Source organism: Canis aureus, chromosome 7 (assembly GCF_053574225.1).
Source record: "Canis aureus isolate CA01 chromosome 7, VMU_Caureus_v.1.0, whole genome shotgun sequence".
Taxonomy (NCBI): Eukaryota; Metazoa; Chordata; class Mammalia; order Carnivora; family Canidae; genus Canis; species Canis aureus.
Window position 1 is genome coordinate 10146965 of NC_135617.1, and position 17587 is coordinate 10164551.

At 40.8% G+C, this 17587-nt stretch overlaps 1 protein-coding gene across 6 annotated transcripts in view; it reads right to left on the reverse strand.

Moving 5' to 3' along the window:
* The window catches only part of LIN28B (lin-28 RNA binding posttranscriptional regulator B), a 136221-nt gene extending 119605 nt beyond the window's left edge, over positions 1 to 16616 (reverse strand). The window contains exons 1-2 of one of the 6 annotated variants that reach the window (XM_077902941.1): positions 16544 to 16616; positions 7814 to 7862 (exon numbers count right to left, since the gene is read on the reverse strand). In XM_077902941.1, the coding sequence (XP_077759067.1) occupies positions 7814 to 7847 (34 nt within the window). In that variant the 5' untranslated portion in view covers positions 7848 to 7862; positions 16544 to 16616. Of the gene's footprint in view, positions 1 to 132; positions 285 to 733; positions 997 to 1541; positions 1824 to 2169; positions 2317 to 7813; positions 7863 to 16543 lie in introns of those variants that run through there. The other 5 variants (XM_077902946.1, XM_077902944.1, XM_077902943.1 and 2 more) reach the window with 5 other exon arrangements.
* Positions 16617 to 17587: the final 971 nt, after the last annotated feature.

The window sequence follows — 17587 nt, forward strand, 5'->3', positions numbered from 1 at the left end:
GAATGGTTTATCTTCTTCCATAGAAAATATTTAAAATGAAAGGGTTAAAGAGGGAAGCCGGGGGGGGGGGGGGGGGGCGGGGGGCACACACTGTTCTATCGATCGCATCAACTTCCACTTTTCTGTACATACGTGTACTTTTTTCATTTAAGTCCATTTTTCAGCCACATTTTTACAGCCCAGCCTGCGGTACTTTACTTGCATAGTGCTGCTGTAAACGCTGATCCCACTTACAAAGAGAAAATTCTCAGCCAAACTATTCTCTCCTGGGGGCGCGAGGAGGAAAGAGAAATCGTGAAGATGGTTAGAGCTAGTTAATGCACAGGCGGCAGCAGGCGAACCCAGGCTTATTTGCAATGTGCATTCCCCTCCCCCCCCCAATAACTTTCAATTAAAGTTGGGGTGGGATGGGGGAGGGGGCAGGTGTATAAAAGTTTTCTTGGGCTCACTAACTGAAACTGCGCTTAATCACACTCTAACAATTCAAACAATAGCCCCCTGAAAGCTTTTCAAGTTGTGAATCAGTGTGGGCGGTACAAAACATTTTTGGAGATCTGTAACAATAGGTTGCAGAAAGCCCCATTGCGCGATGGGGAGCGGGGGTAATGCCCAGTATTGGGGTAAAAGGGGAAGGGAGGGGGGGGGACGGGCAAAGAAGGGTGGGAAAGGGGGAGGGGGGGGAGAGAAAGGAAGAGAGAAAAATCACAGTAAAACAATAGAAAAGAAAATTAACCTTCGGCCATGTTGCCCCACGGGCCCTCTGCTCCAAACTCGTGAGATGAAAACTTTCCCCTTGGAACGGAGTGATCTTCTGCATCAATCTAACATCTTGATTTTGTGCGATCACAAATTTAGCTCGCATGGTCTAATGTGCTTTCCCTCTTTTGATTTTTTTTTTTTTTCCTCTTCTCTCTCCAGTTTCTGGCCCCCTGAGCCACGTGACTTTGTCAATTACATGCTTTCTTGCTACTAATTTCACCTCGGATCCTTAAGGGGCTGGCAAGAGGAAGAGATAACCAATCGCCATTTCATCTAGGCTGACATCAAAATAATTTATGAATGAACACGAAAAACTCAAACATGGTATCTTAAAGACAATTTGGGACGCTCCTTTACGATAAATCAGAATGCTGATTTCGTGCTTTTTTCCTTAAACACAATGGAGGGTCTCTGTGAATCGTCGATTTAGGGGGAAAAAAAAAAAAAACCCGGCACAGTCATATATGTGCACACGCGTGCCCTACACACAAGCCTGTCTAAATAATCTCATTTAGGGGGGAAAAAGCCATTTAAATAAAGGAACCAATGTTACGCTTGCTTTTTTTTTTTCTTTGCTTTTTTTTTTTTTTTTTTTTTTCCTCCCCTAAGAAGTCAGCTGCTCCATAGCAGTAAACCTGCCTGGGGTGCAAATTTCATATTTAATTCAAATCTTAGAGGAAAATATGAGATTTGCAAACGGTCTAATTAAAACTGATTCCATCTCCGTGAAACTTTGGATAGTTGTAGCATACACCTCCAGTAAGACGGAAGCACACAATTACCTGATCGTGCCCTGAAATTTTTTTTCGAATTTAAAATAAGATCCTATGCGGGGCAGGGGGAGGAAAATTAAAAAAAAAAAAAATTAAAAAAATAAAGAAATTCCGCTAGCACCTTCGTGTACTCAAAATCATGTTTAGGTTTATCATTTCGGACCGTTTTCAAGGGGGAATTGTAACATTCACAGGTTTCTCCGCCATCTCTTTCCGGGGGAGGAGATGTGATTAATGACTTCCTAAGTAACAGCCCAGTATTCCAGCCGAACGTAGAGTGGACCTCAATCAGTGGCGATTGTTCCCCAAGAGCGAGACGACGTAGGGCGGGGAGGGGGAGGGGAGGGGAGGGGAGGGGAGGGGGAGGGGAGCGCCGGGCAGGGGAGGTGAAGAGGAGCCGCCAGCGGGAGAAAGAGGTGGGGGAGAAAAGGCAGCGGTGGGGGGGAGGGGAGGGGAGGAGAAAGAGGGGCAAGTGGGAGAAAAAAGGTGAATTCGTACCATATTGATTGGACCCTGACATTTAAGAAGTGCCCCGCCAATGGAAGGAAGAGCCCAATAAACGAAAATCTAATAACGGATTGGGCTCCTGCCGTCCCTTCCCCGGCCTGGCCCCAGTTTCAAAATGCTCACCCTTTACCTTTCAAATGGATTCAAATGATCGCTGATTACTAGCTGCGGACGCCAATACCACCGACCTCATCGAACACTACAAGGAATACTATGGATCAACTAGACCCGTGCTTCGCTTCCTTTACAACACAAAGTAGAACCCGTTCCTGGGAAACATTAAAACGCCCCACCACTCTTTCCCCCACCCCACCCCCCATTTTCTTAAACAAGCAGTTTACGGAGAAACTGTACAGATACCACTTCCCTTCGGCAGAGCTACCGAGGTGACCCTCCCCCACCGTACCCGCAAGCCCCCTCCCCGCCTCTCCCAACCGGCTACACTCCTGTTTCACACAAACTAAAATGTGCGGATTCTGAATCTAAAAGCTTCTGAAGACCTACAGAAGGCACCACCTATTTACACTTTGTCCCCATACTAAATAACTAAATATAAACTAACACTAATTGGCTCAGAACCGAAATAAATGGATGTGTGTAAATAGGTTCTTTTCGGCTGTTTGTGGTAAAAGGCATCAATCAAAACTGATCAATTTGGAAAGATTTTTCGTGTTTATTTCTTTTGTTGTTCCCCCAGGAAAGGAGGCAAAGCTTTCTCATTTTATTTACTTTGGGGAGAATAACCATGTTTCAGCTGGTAGGGAGGAAAGCAAAAGTGTACAAATCCAAATGATTTCGCAAGTGTTAACAAAAGCGCTCAAAAAAAATTATTTGCTAACAACACATTTTTAGGCATTATTTTAATCGTGGAAATCAACTGATTACACTGATCTGTAATGAAGTAACTTTAATAGTGGCATTTCAGGTGAAACATTTCAGATACTGTGAAACAGAAAAACACTAAGTGATATGTTTTCTACGTTAAAGAATTACTTTTTAAAAACATCTGATTTAAAAAAAAATAAACATCTGAAAAAAAATCAACACCTGATAACAGAAAAATAATCTGAAAAAGTATTCATGGAAACTGAGGGTAAGTGCTATTATTTATATGAAAGTAATTATCGTAAAATTCACAGACCAGTATAGTCTAGTTTTGTCATAAACACACATTTATGGTAAACAATATTTTATCTGCTGGTTTATTTTCAATTAGAAAATAGTTTCATCATTAAATCAGAAACAACAAATATAGGTGGATTCTGAAACCCTGTTGATTGTTAAATCTGATGAAAGTCAAACCTACAAATATATGTATGTGAAAAGTGTGAAATACCATAACTGAACCACATTGAATGGTGTGGTTATGAGATTCACAGTCTTGCCTGATTGGGGGCCTCCAGTATTAGTGGAATTAAGGTAGGGTTCACTGGACTGGTCACTGGTGTCAGGGGTTATCGACTCATTCATTTCCTGAGAGGGACATCAGCCTTTCAAGTTGTGTAGAAGGGTTTTTTCCAACTGGGAACTCTGAGAAATCCTCTAACATTCATTCACAAAGAATTTAAGGCAAATACATTTACATACCTGGGGGGGATGGGGTGGGGGGGGAGAGACAGAGGGAGAGAAGGGGAGAGGAAAGAGTAAAAGAGGAGGAGGGGAGGCAACTGGAAGGGAGAGAAGTGGAGGAAGGGGACATGATGAGACAGAAAATATCACTATTTCGGGGATGTGGCACTGTCGTTTAAATAGATTCGTCTTTTCTGCCTACCTCCCCCGCAATCTTTTGAGCCCAAGATCCTTTTATAAAACTGCCCATAATCTCTTTAAGCCCTTAGAGTGCTTCTTTCACATAAAACAGTCCTATGAATCTCCTAGAATGCTTTCCAATTTGTCACCTTCCTCAAGTCTTCTGGTTTTAATTTTTTTCTCATTTCCTACTTGTTTTTAGTGCCAGAAAGACCTGTGCTTGACTCAAAACGCATGTTTTGTGGGGGGGGGGGGGGGGGGAAAGCCAAACGTTTTTAGTAGCTTGATTTATCATCGTTCTTTCCAAATGTTTCAAAAATGAGTTCAAGGAGTCACGAGGCATCATCAAGGCACTAGGGAGAGAAATTAAGGAATTCACCTCTCCTCGGCCCCTTGGTCATCACAATCTAAGATTTCTTCATTTCAGGAAAAACGAAGCACGCATCTTATTGGTCGTTATTTCCCTTCTTAAACACAAACCCCCCAACCTTGGAGGAGTGCAGGGTGCAGGGCAGGGCGCGCCGCCGCCGCTGCTGTCAAGCACGGGCAAGGAGTGACTTCGAGCCCAGCAGAAACAATGCTTCGGTTCTCCTTAAAACTAGGAGGAGGGGCCGCGCAGCGCGGGGTGCAGCGCCCCCAGCCGCCCCGGCCCGCTCCCCGCTCCCCGCTCCCCTCCCGGCTGGGAGGCCGAGGTCTGCGCCCCCGGCGCCCCGGCCCCCGCCCCCCCAGGCCCCCCAGCCCCGCGGGCCCGCCCTTTCCCTCCCCTCCCGCCCCAGCGACTTCCTCTCCCCGTCTCCCCCGCAGTCACCTTTCCCTTTATTCATCACATCACCGACTCCTCTCCAGGAGCCAAACCTTTCCAAAGGAGGCTGGTGCTTCCTCCCTAATAAGGGGCTTTTGAATTTTGTCGTTTCGGCCCCAAGAACACCAAACAAAAGAAACCCTTGCCTTCAGCATTAGGGAGGCAACATGTGGCCCCATCTACTACTTCTACTGCACTTCCAGATGCACAGCACTTATAATTCGGTCCCTTGGGGGGGGGGGGGCTGGTCCGGGGGCGGGATGCCCGCACCCCTCCGAGGGCAGCGACGTCCAGGGGGAGGAGGAATCCGAACCCCGGAGCCTGGCCGCGCCCCCCCCCCCCCCAGTCCCCCGGAGGGCCAAGCCTAGAAGGGAGCTGTCTTCAGACAACCCTGGGGCCGTCCTTTCGGGAAGCCAGGAAAACGTGGCCATGCGCCTTTGGAGGCCCAGGGAAAGACTCCTGCGGGGGACGGGGGTGGAGGGGCGGCCGGGGGCGATTTTAGGGAACCGGCTCTGGAGCCCCGGGGGCGCTTCCCCGCCCTAGGGCTGCGGACCGCACGTCGGGCGAGCTGCTCCCGAGCCCTCCCACTCGCTGCGTTTCAGCAAACTACTGGCAAAGAACTTTTCTTGAAATTCTTAGAATACGGAGTCAAATGAAAGAGTACTCGCCTGGGTGCGCCGGTCTTAGAGTAGAGGCACTTCAGAATTGGGGGGGTATTGTGTTTTTGTTTCCAAAAAGCAAAATTCCGTTCTCATTTAATTTCCTTATCTGGAAGCAAAATGCTCTGGCTTAAACACAATCGTTCCACTTGGAGAATTTTTACGCAGCTGTAAAAATCTCTTAAAAGTCTTTTTCCTTAAATATCTTTACACATTTTCCCAGGTATAATTAAATTATGGAAAAACAGGAAACGATTAGCATAAAAGTTAAGTTTTTTAGACCAATTGCCTTCCTATTTCAAAAACATCTTTCTTTCCTTTTGGTCACTTCGGTTTCAGCAAAGTATTTAAAGCAAACACAATTAATTCAGAAAAGGGGCGTTTAAGACCACCACTTTGTAGAAACTTTCTTTTTTTAAAAAAACTGGGATACCAAAAAAAATTCTATTAACATACTTTTCCCCCAATGAAAAGGAGAAATATAAATTTTGTTATTACTCCTCCCAAATATTTTCTGAATTGTATTCAATACTTCCTTAAATGATTTTAACTTGAAAAGCAATAGGTTTGAAAAATCATTTAGTAATAGCCTAAATTTGTGCCCAAAATAGCACAAAAAGTGTCATGTTTTATCTGAAAAATTAGTCATATTTTTCACTTGTACTACTTGAGCATGTATTCTTCATAATTTAAAGATATTTTTACAGTGAATATTTTCAGTCTGTAAAAATTACATTAAATAATGTAAAGCACACAAGTCTTTCCCTGTCTCCCAAAGTAAAGAATGAAAGTTTATTCTTTAAAACTTAATCTCATCTAAAGAAATAAGCTGAAATAAGTGAACTGTTTCCCAGTTATTTCTTTTAACATCTTCGTTTTGGGTTTATTTGGGAATAGAGGACAAGTAGAAAAATGGGAAGGAAAAGAAGAGGGCAGGAGTTAAAGATTAGGCAAGTGAGAAGAAATCTTAAGGCTTTGAAGTTTGAAGATGCCTGTATGGGAAGCAAATCTGTGGAGAAAAAAAGAACTAAATACTGAAAACCAGGGGGGCCTGGATGGCTTGGTTTGGTAGAGCATGGGACTCTTGATCTAGGAGTCAGGAGTTCGAGCCCCACATTAGGTATAGAGATTACTTAAAATAAATAAAACTTAAAAAAAAAAAAAAAAAAAAACAGGAAAGAAAGAAACTGGAGGCCAGAGTTCTGGTCCCATTTAATGACCTTATGCCCTTAGACTAATCACTGAGCTTCTGGGTCTTAGTTTCCTCCTCTGCAAAGTGAGAAGACTGAACCAGTCAATGTTCAAGTTTTTCAGCTTAAATGTAATCTCTGAAAACAAACTTTCTTTCTTCAAAGTGGAACCTCTCCTGGTCAACCCTTTTTTAATCACAAGGAAACACAGACATGAAACTTTATTGCAGTCACTTAACACATTGGTGTTAACATTATTTCCCAACAGAAAAGAAAAAGGTTTCTGGACTGCCTCCAATCTGCCACCAGAGAAAATCATAATCAATATTAAGGGGCAACTCAATGGTAAATTAAAATATTTTAACAACTTTTCAGAATCTTCTTTTTCATGATACTCATTAAGAGCATCATCTCCGCGTCAAAGGATTCATTCTAGAGAAAAGTGCCGAACAGCAGAGCATATCAGCGGCTTCCTCATTAAAAATTTGATCCCTACTACTTCCTCTTGCTACCTACAATTCTATACCTAATAAGCTTAATAACAGAATAACAGCTCTTTATTTGAACTTATTAATGTTCATAAACTTTGTTATATTATAGCTCTTAAGTGTGTTTCCAAAATAGTATTAATCAAAAGTAGACCCAAGACACTAAATTCAGCAGAGCAGAGGCCAAAATACTACATTATTATCAAGTAGAATTGTTACTGAAAAGTGTTTTCAGTTAATTTCAGTAATACAAGAAAATATTTATACACCAAAGTCTGTTTTTTTACGGCACAACTAAATAAGTAAAGGGATATATATTTTTTAAAGTCCAGGTTTAAATTGTTAAAAAGTTACTTTTGCAGTACAATGAGGAACAAATTTCACACATATTCATGAAAAGCAAAATAAATGGAGCTTCCTATATTAAGAAAATGTCCTAGATCCCTGAAAAACGTTTGATAAACTCTGCTCTTTATGTTATGGTAAAATATTTGGAAATAGCACCACGTGTCATCCTTAAATTAATTCAACAGGTATCTGTGAGTTCCTGCTTTGATATGGGAGTCACAAAAGTGAACAAACCACAAATCTCCACAAGCATTTAAATATATATTATCTGTCTTGCCTGAGTAATGGAAAAGGAAATCATAAAATCCAAGACTGCTAAAATCAGAAGGAAAAGGAATTAGAATATTTCATCCAGGCAATTCTGGTGGGAATATCAGTTTATAGATGAAATCATCTGGAGAACAGTAGGTTATAGTACCCATCTTGCCAAAGTGGAGAATTCCTGAGGGCTGTCAAGTTTTCTTATATGCTTCCAGGAATTTTTTTAAAACCTTAGTCAAGTTAAATATTTAATTGGAAAAAAAAAGTAAAGACTAACCTGGGGCTGATGAAACCTGGTTGAATGACCTCATCGTCTTCTGAAGAACCTAAAATCAGAGAGCTCAAGTCAGTTCTACATTAATTGCCTATTTAATTGCCTCTTCTTCAGTTTAATGGCTTATTAGAAAGCAATAAAATGCCTAGGTGTTTGATTCTGTGAAGTGACCTGTAAACTTTTTTTTAAGAATTTAAGACTCACCCAGCAAAATCACATAACCAATTGGCATAAACTTGCCTTTCATTCCTATTTAAGGACACGAGTTTAAAAAAACATACTGGACAAGACCACTAAGATAACTCTTAATTGTTCATGACCCAATTTCACGAACAACAGATTCAAATTTTTTTTAATGTTTCACACTGTAATTCAAAAATCCCATTTTTAAGCCACAGTTAAAAACCAACCCAATTTACAATATTTTATTGATGAACTTATTTGACTGTTCGCTTCAGGTATATTTTAGAAGACAAATCATGAGAATCTAACTGTGATACTATATCCTTCATAGGGGGTCCATTATATTCACATACTTTGTTAGAAAAAAAATAATAGTAATACACTTAACCATTAGGTATACTTAATTAAAAATATCTAAGATAATTTACATTTTAAAAAAGCAAAAACAGTTGTTTCAAAAATATGAGTAAGTACTGAGGTTTCTAATATATATCCACTGGCAGATGTCAAGACACAGTAACTTGAAATAAAGAGGTAAACCAATTAACGAAGTATAGCAATTGGAAGAGAAACTCCTGCTGACCACTGAGTTATCATTTTTTTTTTCCCTGGGTTTAGAGTTATTGAGGTTTGGAAAACAGATTTGTTTGAACATGCATCCACTCACCTGCTACCACCCAGGGTTGTCTTTCTTCCCTTAACTAAGTTTTACACACTACATCTACTACATCAACTCATGAAAAAATAAACTATCATGTGTAAATTCTTTAAGTTGCAATCTAATTTTCTTCTCAAAATGATATGGAGGTTTTTCCAAGGGCAGAGTTCTACTGAATGTTGACCCAAGATTCTTCTTACAAAGGATGACAATCCCACTGAGTAAGATTTGAAAAGAATAGAGGAAGAATGTGAACAATAGGCACGTGAACCTCTGTACATTAAATCCTTCAGTTATCCTGTGTTCACAGCCAAAAGACAGAAGACAATGACAGACCCTAAAGTTAACAAAATTCATTAATAAAACTTATTGAAATAGTTTTCCTTTACATTGAACCTGTATTGTTTGATTTTGTACATTTGGTTTAAGTGGGAGTATATTTAAATGTTGTACATAAATTTCAACAAAACCCTAGCTCATGTTTTCCTATTCCAGTAGCCCACAGTTTATGCTGAATCTTCTCTATGTGCTTATAGTTACAGAAAAGTTCAAACCAACATATTCGAAAAATGTGTAAAAACAGTAGGGATTTGTCAAGACTTGTCAAATAATTATTTTAATTATTATAAATGGTAGACTTAATAAAGTGAAAATCAAATGGTGTAAAAAGTTAGCTAAATAATACTATAAATTTGAGTGATAAAGATGTTCAGATTTTTTACTGTACAAACTTGCCATATGTTTTTTGGTTACTGAGTTTTAATATTATCATCCCTTTCAAAGAAAAAGTAAGATGGAATTATTTCACTGATGTTAAGTAATGGTTTAAAACTTTTCAAAAACAAGAGTAGGTTTAAAAAATAGAATTAAATTTAACTATGGATATTAAAATCCATCCATCCAGTTTTTACTGAATAACTATTTTAGGAACGAAATAAATATTAAATGTTCATATCTTTACTACAGGTGACTGTTTTTTGATATGAAATAACAATAAAAAATAAGCCTTTAAATGTATGAATCCTCCCAAAACAGCTTTTTGTAACTTTATATATGGGTATTTTCATTTGATAGTATAGTTTTTGGTAAATTTTAGAAAACAAAAATCTAATGAAAACTGTGATATCCTAAAATACGTTCACCACAATAATTTCTGTTAATCATCTAAATCTCTAATTAGATCTCTTTTTCTTATTGTTCCATACTGAATACAATGCTTCTACCACATAATACTGAACTGTAATTGACATAATAGCCCATGAAAATGTTCCCTGTCCCAACTTGATGCTATGCTCTATGGTGCGGAGGGGTGGAGGGGATTGTGTATATTTAGGTCATCATTGTAATCCTGGCATTCATTAGTGTTTGATACATATTTTTTAACAAACAAATGACTTAATGAATTTCTGAATCCTGGCTGACTATTCTTAGGATAGCTTTTATGAATTAAATGGACTTGTATACAAAATTTTCTTAAAACCATCTTTTCATAAAAGAGAATGTGACAGGCAATTAATCATTTGACCATTGCTATTGTGATATATATATGTCAAGTGATTTCAATAATTTTATTTTAAATATACACTCATTATTATAAAATTCCTTAATTTATAAACACTATTCACATTCTTAGATTTCAAATTTCCTCCTATTAAAATATGTAACAATATTCTTAAGTACTTTACACGCTGTTGTTAACCCACTACTGTAACTATTCAATGAAAAAGAAAATGGTAAAAAAAAAAAAAAGAAAAGAAAAAAGAAAAAGAATATGGTTACTATTCTATACTATACACTGAAATTTATTTAAAAACTGCCAAATTCTTAAGCCCAAAGACTTGAGGAGGAATAAATATTAATGCTACTACATATTACTCACAATTTTATTTGAATTCAATTTACATCATGTTAGTTTTTACTTGTAAAAAGACAAAATTTACTTTCAGTTGGTGAAAAACAAATTAGCAATAAAAGATATTCACTATAATAAAATGAAAATTATTTCATTAGTTATTCCCATCACTACAATTTCTCAACATTTAAAAAGAAATCTAAAATAATAAATCTTGTTTCTCCAATTATCAGTATCTTCCAAAATTATGTTAAGTGTAAAATATAGTCTACTAAATAAAATATTCACTTTATGGTTTATAACAAAAATTCGTCTATTTACAATATGTCTCAATTATCATTAAACTAAATACATTCTTTGGAAAGCAAAAGAAGCAACAGTGTGACTCTTCCTTCTTAGGATATTTAGAAGAAAAGGCTTTAAAAAATGACTATTTATGATCATATAACAAACACTCTATACAAACACCAGAGTAAAACCTAAAGCAGGATACTTATTACATTTGTTGCAACTTAAATATAACATATATACATGTGAAATAAAATACTAGATGTAGAAGTTCAATATTAAAGTGAATGTGTGTGCTTTATGAAAATGTTTTCTTACTCTGTCCTTTAAAGGAATGGTCATATGTATTAAAACACTCCCCTATAATTTTTTTTTTTTTTGCAAATTAAGTCAATAGATAAATTCAAATGCTGCCTAAGTAAAATCAGGATTAAGTCATTTTGTAATTTAACTGAACATCCTACTATAATTCCAGATAAAACTGAAAAGGCTATATTCTCATCTACACACAGATATAGAAAACTTAAAATAATCTACTTTATAGTAAAACAAATAATTACATGTAACTTTACACATTTGAAAAACCATAGGTATTGGAATGTTAACACAGGAAAACTCACATTTACTGAAATATTTAGAACATTATCTTGAGAGGAGAAAAAGAATTTATATTGCTTTCAGAAAACATTTTAAAACTGCATTTTTATATTTATGAAGTAAATTATAATACATTATTTTATATTATTTATAATATATTATGTAAACACTTAACCTTAGAGGTTAATATTTGTAATACAGCTGAAATACAGAGGTGAATTTAACTTTCTCAACCATTTCACAAACTGCAACTGGATTGGCTTCCTGTAATATAGGAGCAGCCCTAGCATTCTTGTCAAACACTGTAATAAAAATATTTTATCCTAGAAAATAAAAAACTTCAACAAATAATTTGACCAGCAAACCATCAAGATCGCTTAAAGGTACTGACTATGGCACAAATGTTAATTGGTAAACAATTCTTTAACTTGAATGTGAATGTTGTAGCACAATTAAGGTATAGCAGCTGTTTCTGCCAATGCAAACTGTATTTTTCACCATAAGAAACAATAGTTTTGTATAATAAGTCATGGCTGTCAAGGTTACACTGAATAAAAGAAAATAAAAACAAGAGTGGTTTTAGAATAAAGAGTCAAAATAATGGCAAAATTCCTATCTTAATGAAGCTAATCACACATACTGTGAAGGCCCACCATTAACTGTATGATGAAAACTTTAGAGTAGCTTCTTGAAATGACAAACAAAAATGAATAAATAAATCCGAACACTTCTAGTTAATTACAAAGTTAAGACAATTTTATTTGATAATACATTTTTAAACTTTAATATACAACATTAATGGTTAAAAATTTATATCACAAGAGATTAACAACTAAATGAGAAGTGTCAGTGCATTGAACTCCTTTCAATAAACATTTAACATCAAGAAATGTTTTAGAGGCTGCTCACCCTTACATCACTGCCAGTGATCTAATGGTGTAATAAATATATTACTAGATAAAAATAACAGAATTTTAACTAGTAGAGAAGATTATACTAAGAGACTAATGCAAATGGTTTACAGATTTTTTTCCAAAATTTTAAAACTACAAAAAAAAGTAAAGTCTGTTTTTAGCCTATACGGTATAGAATATTTTACTTAAAATGTTTTTGTAGAGTCTGAAAAATATGTTACATAAAAGAATAGTCTGAAAGATATAAAAGCAGCATTTTGGCTCTTGCATTCCCAAATAAAAAATGGTGATTCGAAATATGCAGCAAATTTAAAACATGTTTTTCCACCATTAGAACTGGTCATTCAACACTAACTCCTTTTTTCTATATAATTAAGCTTTTGTTCAGCCATGAAAAAACTAGAAACTGATTGCTTGAAAATGAGCTGCATGCCCTTTGTCCTGGTTTGTCACCTTTGACCCTTAATTTGATGATCCTGCATATCAACCCAGTCTATTTTTAGGAAAATACTGTCAAAGTTCTATGCCTAAAATAGTAGTTTTTACTGAAATATTAAATGTATTACAACATTCCTCTCCAGGTAATTCCTATAACGGTTTCACACCATTGTTCGTTTCACAGAATGTAGAACTCAGTAATATTGTAAGCAATGACAGCCTGGTGTTTATCCTGCTTCAGACAATAGAAAATTTCCTCAAAGTGCTAAATCAAGATCATAATTTCAAAATTTATATTTTTCTCTTTACCTAGAAATTGCTTGTGTTCTAAGTAGAATTTAGTTCATGAGTAATTTCTAACTTTATTATTTTCAATAATCACATGCTGTCATGTGGACTTTCATAGTGCCAGAATATAATAACGTATAAAGATGCAAAGATCAAGTTCCTACTCAAACTTAACAGCAGTAACAACTCTAAGTGTAGTTTTTGAGAGAACTCACTGGTTGCTTAAATTGGTTGTAAAATCTGGTCTTCATCTGCAAGTAGCAGCTTTCAAAGGAAGGAAAAAAACCTCAAGCATTGATCCCATTGATTTTACTGACATTATTCAAAATCAATTTTATACAATAAATTAATATGTTTAAGAAATACGATTTCTCTATCACAATTTCTGGTTCATTTCAATGCGGCTGGGTAAGAAGAATACGTAAAACAGCAAGTATGAGATATAACGTATGTATTTCCTACAGTGAGGATGCAATTGAACCTCTACACAATTTCTGTGTACAGTTTTCAGTTAGATTCAGCAGTGACCAATATGGCTGTCTTGGTTCAGCACTATGGTCAGCGACTTCATAGAGTCATTGTGTCGGAGAACTACAACACGGTACACGTGTACACAGCGGGCAAACCAATGTGAGTCCATATTATATACACTCCCATGTGCTCATATGCATCAATCTTAAGTTTTTTTAATGTAAGGAATTTTCATTGTTCCAAGTGGCAAGCTGCAAATTCTTTTTTTCCCCTTGTGGTTCATCAAAAACAGTACTTATTTGAAAAGATAATACAGCCCCTTGAAAAGGCAAGAAAATTAGGTTCAGGTTAGGTTCTAAGCGTTTAAACATTAAAACTCTGGGCATTTGTGGATGTACAGAATTTTAAAAGGAAGTAAGATTCCACTAAAAATTGTCAAATCAAGAAAACTCTTTGGCTGACCAAAATTTTGCAAATGTCCCTCTCATAATCGACAGTCTTACCTACTTCTAAATTGTTTCATCTGTGAATCTCCACTTTCTTTTTCTTAAAATCAACTCAACTGCGGATTAAGACAAATGTTTATAGGTCACCTTCTGACCGGAGCCTTCTAATACAGTCCCCAAATTTTGGTACTTATGAATAGCACTTTAATTATTTCAAAGAGACCTCAATCAGTCCTAAACCCGAGGACTGTTTTGCATGTTTTATTTAACGACTTATTTTTCTTTTAATCATGGTTTGTAAATTATGATAGCGATGCTACAGATACCAAAAAAAGTTACATGACCATAGATAGCAAAAGGTATCAAACTATCACACAGGTTAAGATCTGCTTAATCTTCCCTTTCGTCAGTGAGTAGGATTAAAAAAGTTTAAAACAACTATATTTACTAAAATCCTGGTGGTTTTGGGGGGGGAACTTACATGTGCAACACACTTTAAAATAAGTCATTCCGATGACTTTGAGTACTACCACATTAACACTCAATCTGTTTCACTTACAAAGTATCCTTCGCTGTATCCCCCCCTCCCCATAACAGATTTTTGATTTAAGCCCTGATTACTTTCACAAATTCTTCATCGTTTCTGAAAGAAGTTTGGCACAGACAGATAATAAAATACTGTAACTGGGCAAGAATTCATGAGAACTGATCCTTGAGTCATTTGGTTCCAGATCTGCTAGCAGAATAGTTCTTATAACCAATATGCATTACAAATTGATCCAGATAGTTAAATTCTTGACATTATCAAGCAATGATTAGCTTATCCTATTTGTAACATAGAAAACCCAAATGGAGCATTTTATTCATTTGTAGTATCTTCCCCTCCTACTATGTATGTACTAGAAAGCGGCCTGTGCGAGTTTAATTCCTGAAGCTCTTCAGCAAATTTAGGCATGATGTATTTGTCCTGCTTCATACATTCAGAGATAAAGAATTTGGGGAAGCAAGAATTCTCCCCTAAATGGACAAGGGTCTAACTATCAATCTAAATGAAATACTAATTATTATATGTTCTGCTGTTACCTTGTGACTCCTCTATCAGTTTTGTACAAATCCATAGCAGGGAAGGGAAAAAAAAAGGGGGGGGGGGGCATAAATCTCATCACAAATTCACATTTTGAAAAATCACATAAAGTGGCGTCAATTTCCAAGAATTTAATTCTACATTTCAAAGTTTCCCCGAAATCTTTTACAAAATTAAATAGGGATGTTTCGCCATAGCGTTGGGCTTAAAAACTTGCTTTTTACCAACCAATGCATTTCAGGCAGCATTTTTACCTTCGCACCTAGCTAACCATGGTAATAATCCGGACCCCCCCCCCCCCAAAAAAAAAAAAGAAAAATAAAAAGAAAAAGCAGGGCTGTTGTTTTTTGCTCAGAGTAAAAAAAAAAAAAAAAAAAAAAAAAAATCACTTTGAGTCACACCTTCCAACAGTAAAGACGTTTTAAACCATCCTAACAGCAGCTGTCCTGCGTGATCTTTAACTTCCACAGTATCTGTGGCCGAGAAAGAAAAACAATAAAACACCCACGTAATTTCTTTTTTTTTTTTTTTCTTTTTTTTCCCTGCCCGTTAACAATGGTAGATACAGAGAAGAGTGTGCACCGGAGGATTCAGTTCTGGGAACGGCCATCGCACCCGGCAACCCTAAAAACCTGGGGATGAAAACAAATGCACAAAAAAAAAAAAAAAAAAAAAAAAAAAACCCACCCAGCGAGGAACTGCAGGAAACCCAGGAACCTGAGATTTCAGTCTGTGTTGCACGAAACAATCCAAAATGGCGGACTATTACTTACATTTAAGAAATTCCCCGCAATGAGGACACTAAACACAGAGTGTACGAGGGTAACCGAAAACACCCCAGATTTACCAACGTGCAATCAAAAAAAATGAAGAGCTCAAAAAGGAAAAGTTTTGGGCTGCACATGCTCGTAATGCACCCGCTTCCGAGGTCCCGGCCGGTGGTCGAGGCTCCCGCGACTGCTCGGGGGCTTGCGTGCTGGTTTCCCCTTCCCGGGGCGCCCTCCAGCCCGCCGCGTCGCGTCCCTCCGTCCTCCTCGCAGCCTCCGTTCCGACGCCGGAGCCACCGCGGCGCTCCCGCGGCCCCCGCGATCCCCGACGCCCGGCGGGGGGCGCCCAGGGCAGGAGCGGACGCCCCCTGCCGGTGCGGCCCCGCGCGCCCGCCCGCCCCCGCCCGCCCCCGCCGGCTCCCAGCGCTCCCAGCGCCCCCAGCGCCCCCAGCGCCCGGCGAGCGCGCGGGCGACGCCGACCCCGCGGCACCGCGCGGGGACAGAAAGGTGTGAACCCGGAAGTACATCGGCCGCCCGCGCCTCGGCGGCGCCTCCGCGGCCCCTCGGGGGGCGACGCGGCTCGGCCGGCGCGGGAAGGACGCGGCCCCGGCGCCCGCACGGCCGCCCGCCGCCAGCCCCGCGCCCTCCCCGCCGGGCCCGCGAGCTCCCCTCGACGCTGCTCACGTGCCGGCCCCGGCGCCGCCAGCGCCGTCCGCGCCCGCGCGCTCCCCCGGCCGCGCCGCTTACCTGCGGGGGCGCCTCATGGTCGCGTCGCCAGCGCGGGTGGGAGCGCGGGTGGGAGCGCGGGTGGGAGCGGGGGACGCGGAGGCGGAGGCGGGAGCTCGCGCGCCGCTCGGTCCGGCCGCCCGGGGCGGAGAAGGGGCCTGGCGTCCGCGGTCGAGCCCCGGGCTGCGCGCGGGGGGGCCGGGAGGGTCAGCGCCTCGGGAGCCGGCGGGCGGGGGCGGGCGGGGGCGGGCGGGGGCCGCGGAGCGAGGGCGGCGCTCGGCCCCGGGCGCGCAGTGTGTGTCGCCGCCGCTCCGCCGCCGCAGCCCGGCGGGTGGCGGGGCGCGGGGAGGAGGGGGCCGGGCCGGGGGCGGCGGGGGCGGCGGCGGCGGGCGGCTCGGCTCGAGCCCTGCGTCAGGCGGCGGCACGCGCACACCTGCCCGCCGCCGCTCGGGGCCGCGTCATTGGCTGCCCGCGCCCGGCGCGCCACATTGGACCTGGCGGTTCATCCCCCGGCCGGGCCGGGCCGGGCGTGCGCGGCGCTGGCGGAGCTGGGCCGCCGCGGCGGGGGCGGGGGTGGGGGGGGCCTGACACCGCGACCCCGGAGAGCCTCAGCCGGCGACCCCGGGGCGCGCGTCGGCCTCCCGCCTCCCTCCCGCCGGGCGCGCCCCGGGGGGACCGCGCAGGAGCCGCTGCCCCCCCCCCCCGTGCGCATCCAAGTCCCGGCGGGACGCACCTGGGGATCCCCCGAGCGCCCCCGCGGCACGGCGGCTGGGGGAACCCACTCCGAGCCGCTTCGGTTAGCTCAAGCTGGACGCACGCAGCAGTTACCTCGCAAACTACCCAAAGACCTGCGGCCCAACACGCAGGCCGAACCGTCGTATTTGGGTATTTCTTCCCAAAACGTCAACGGCCTGCGCTCCCCCTTGGTTCCTGCTTGGTGATTGCACAGCTCCTTCCTGCCAAAGCTTCTCTTCGTACACCCAGGACCAGGTAGTGCTGGTCCACCGCCGTCTGACACCAAGCCTGGGATCTGGGATCTGGGATCTGGGATCTGGTCTGATCCAA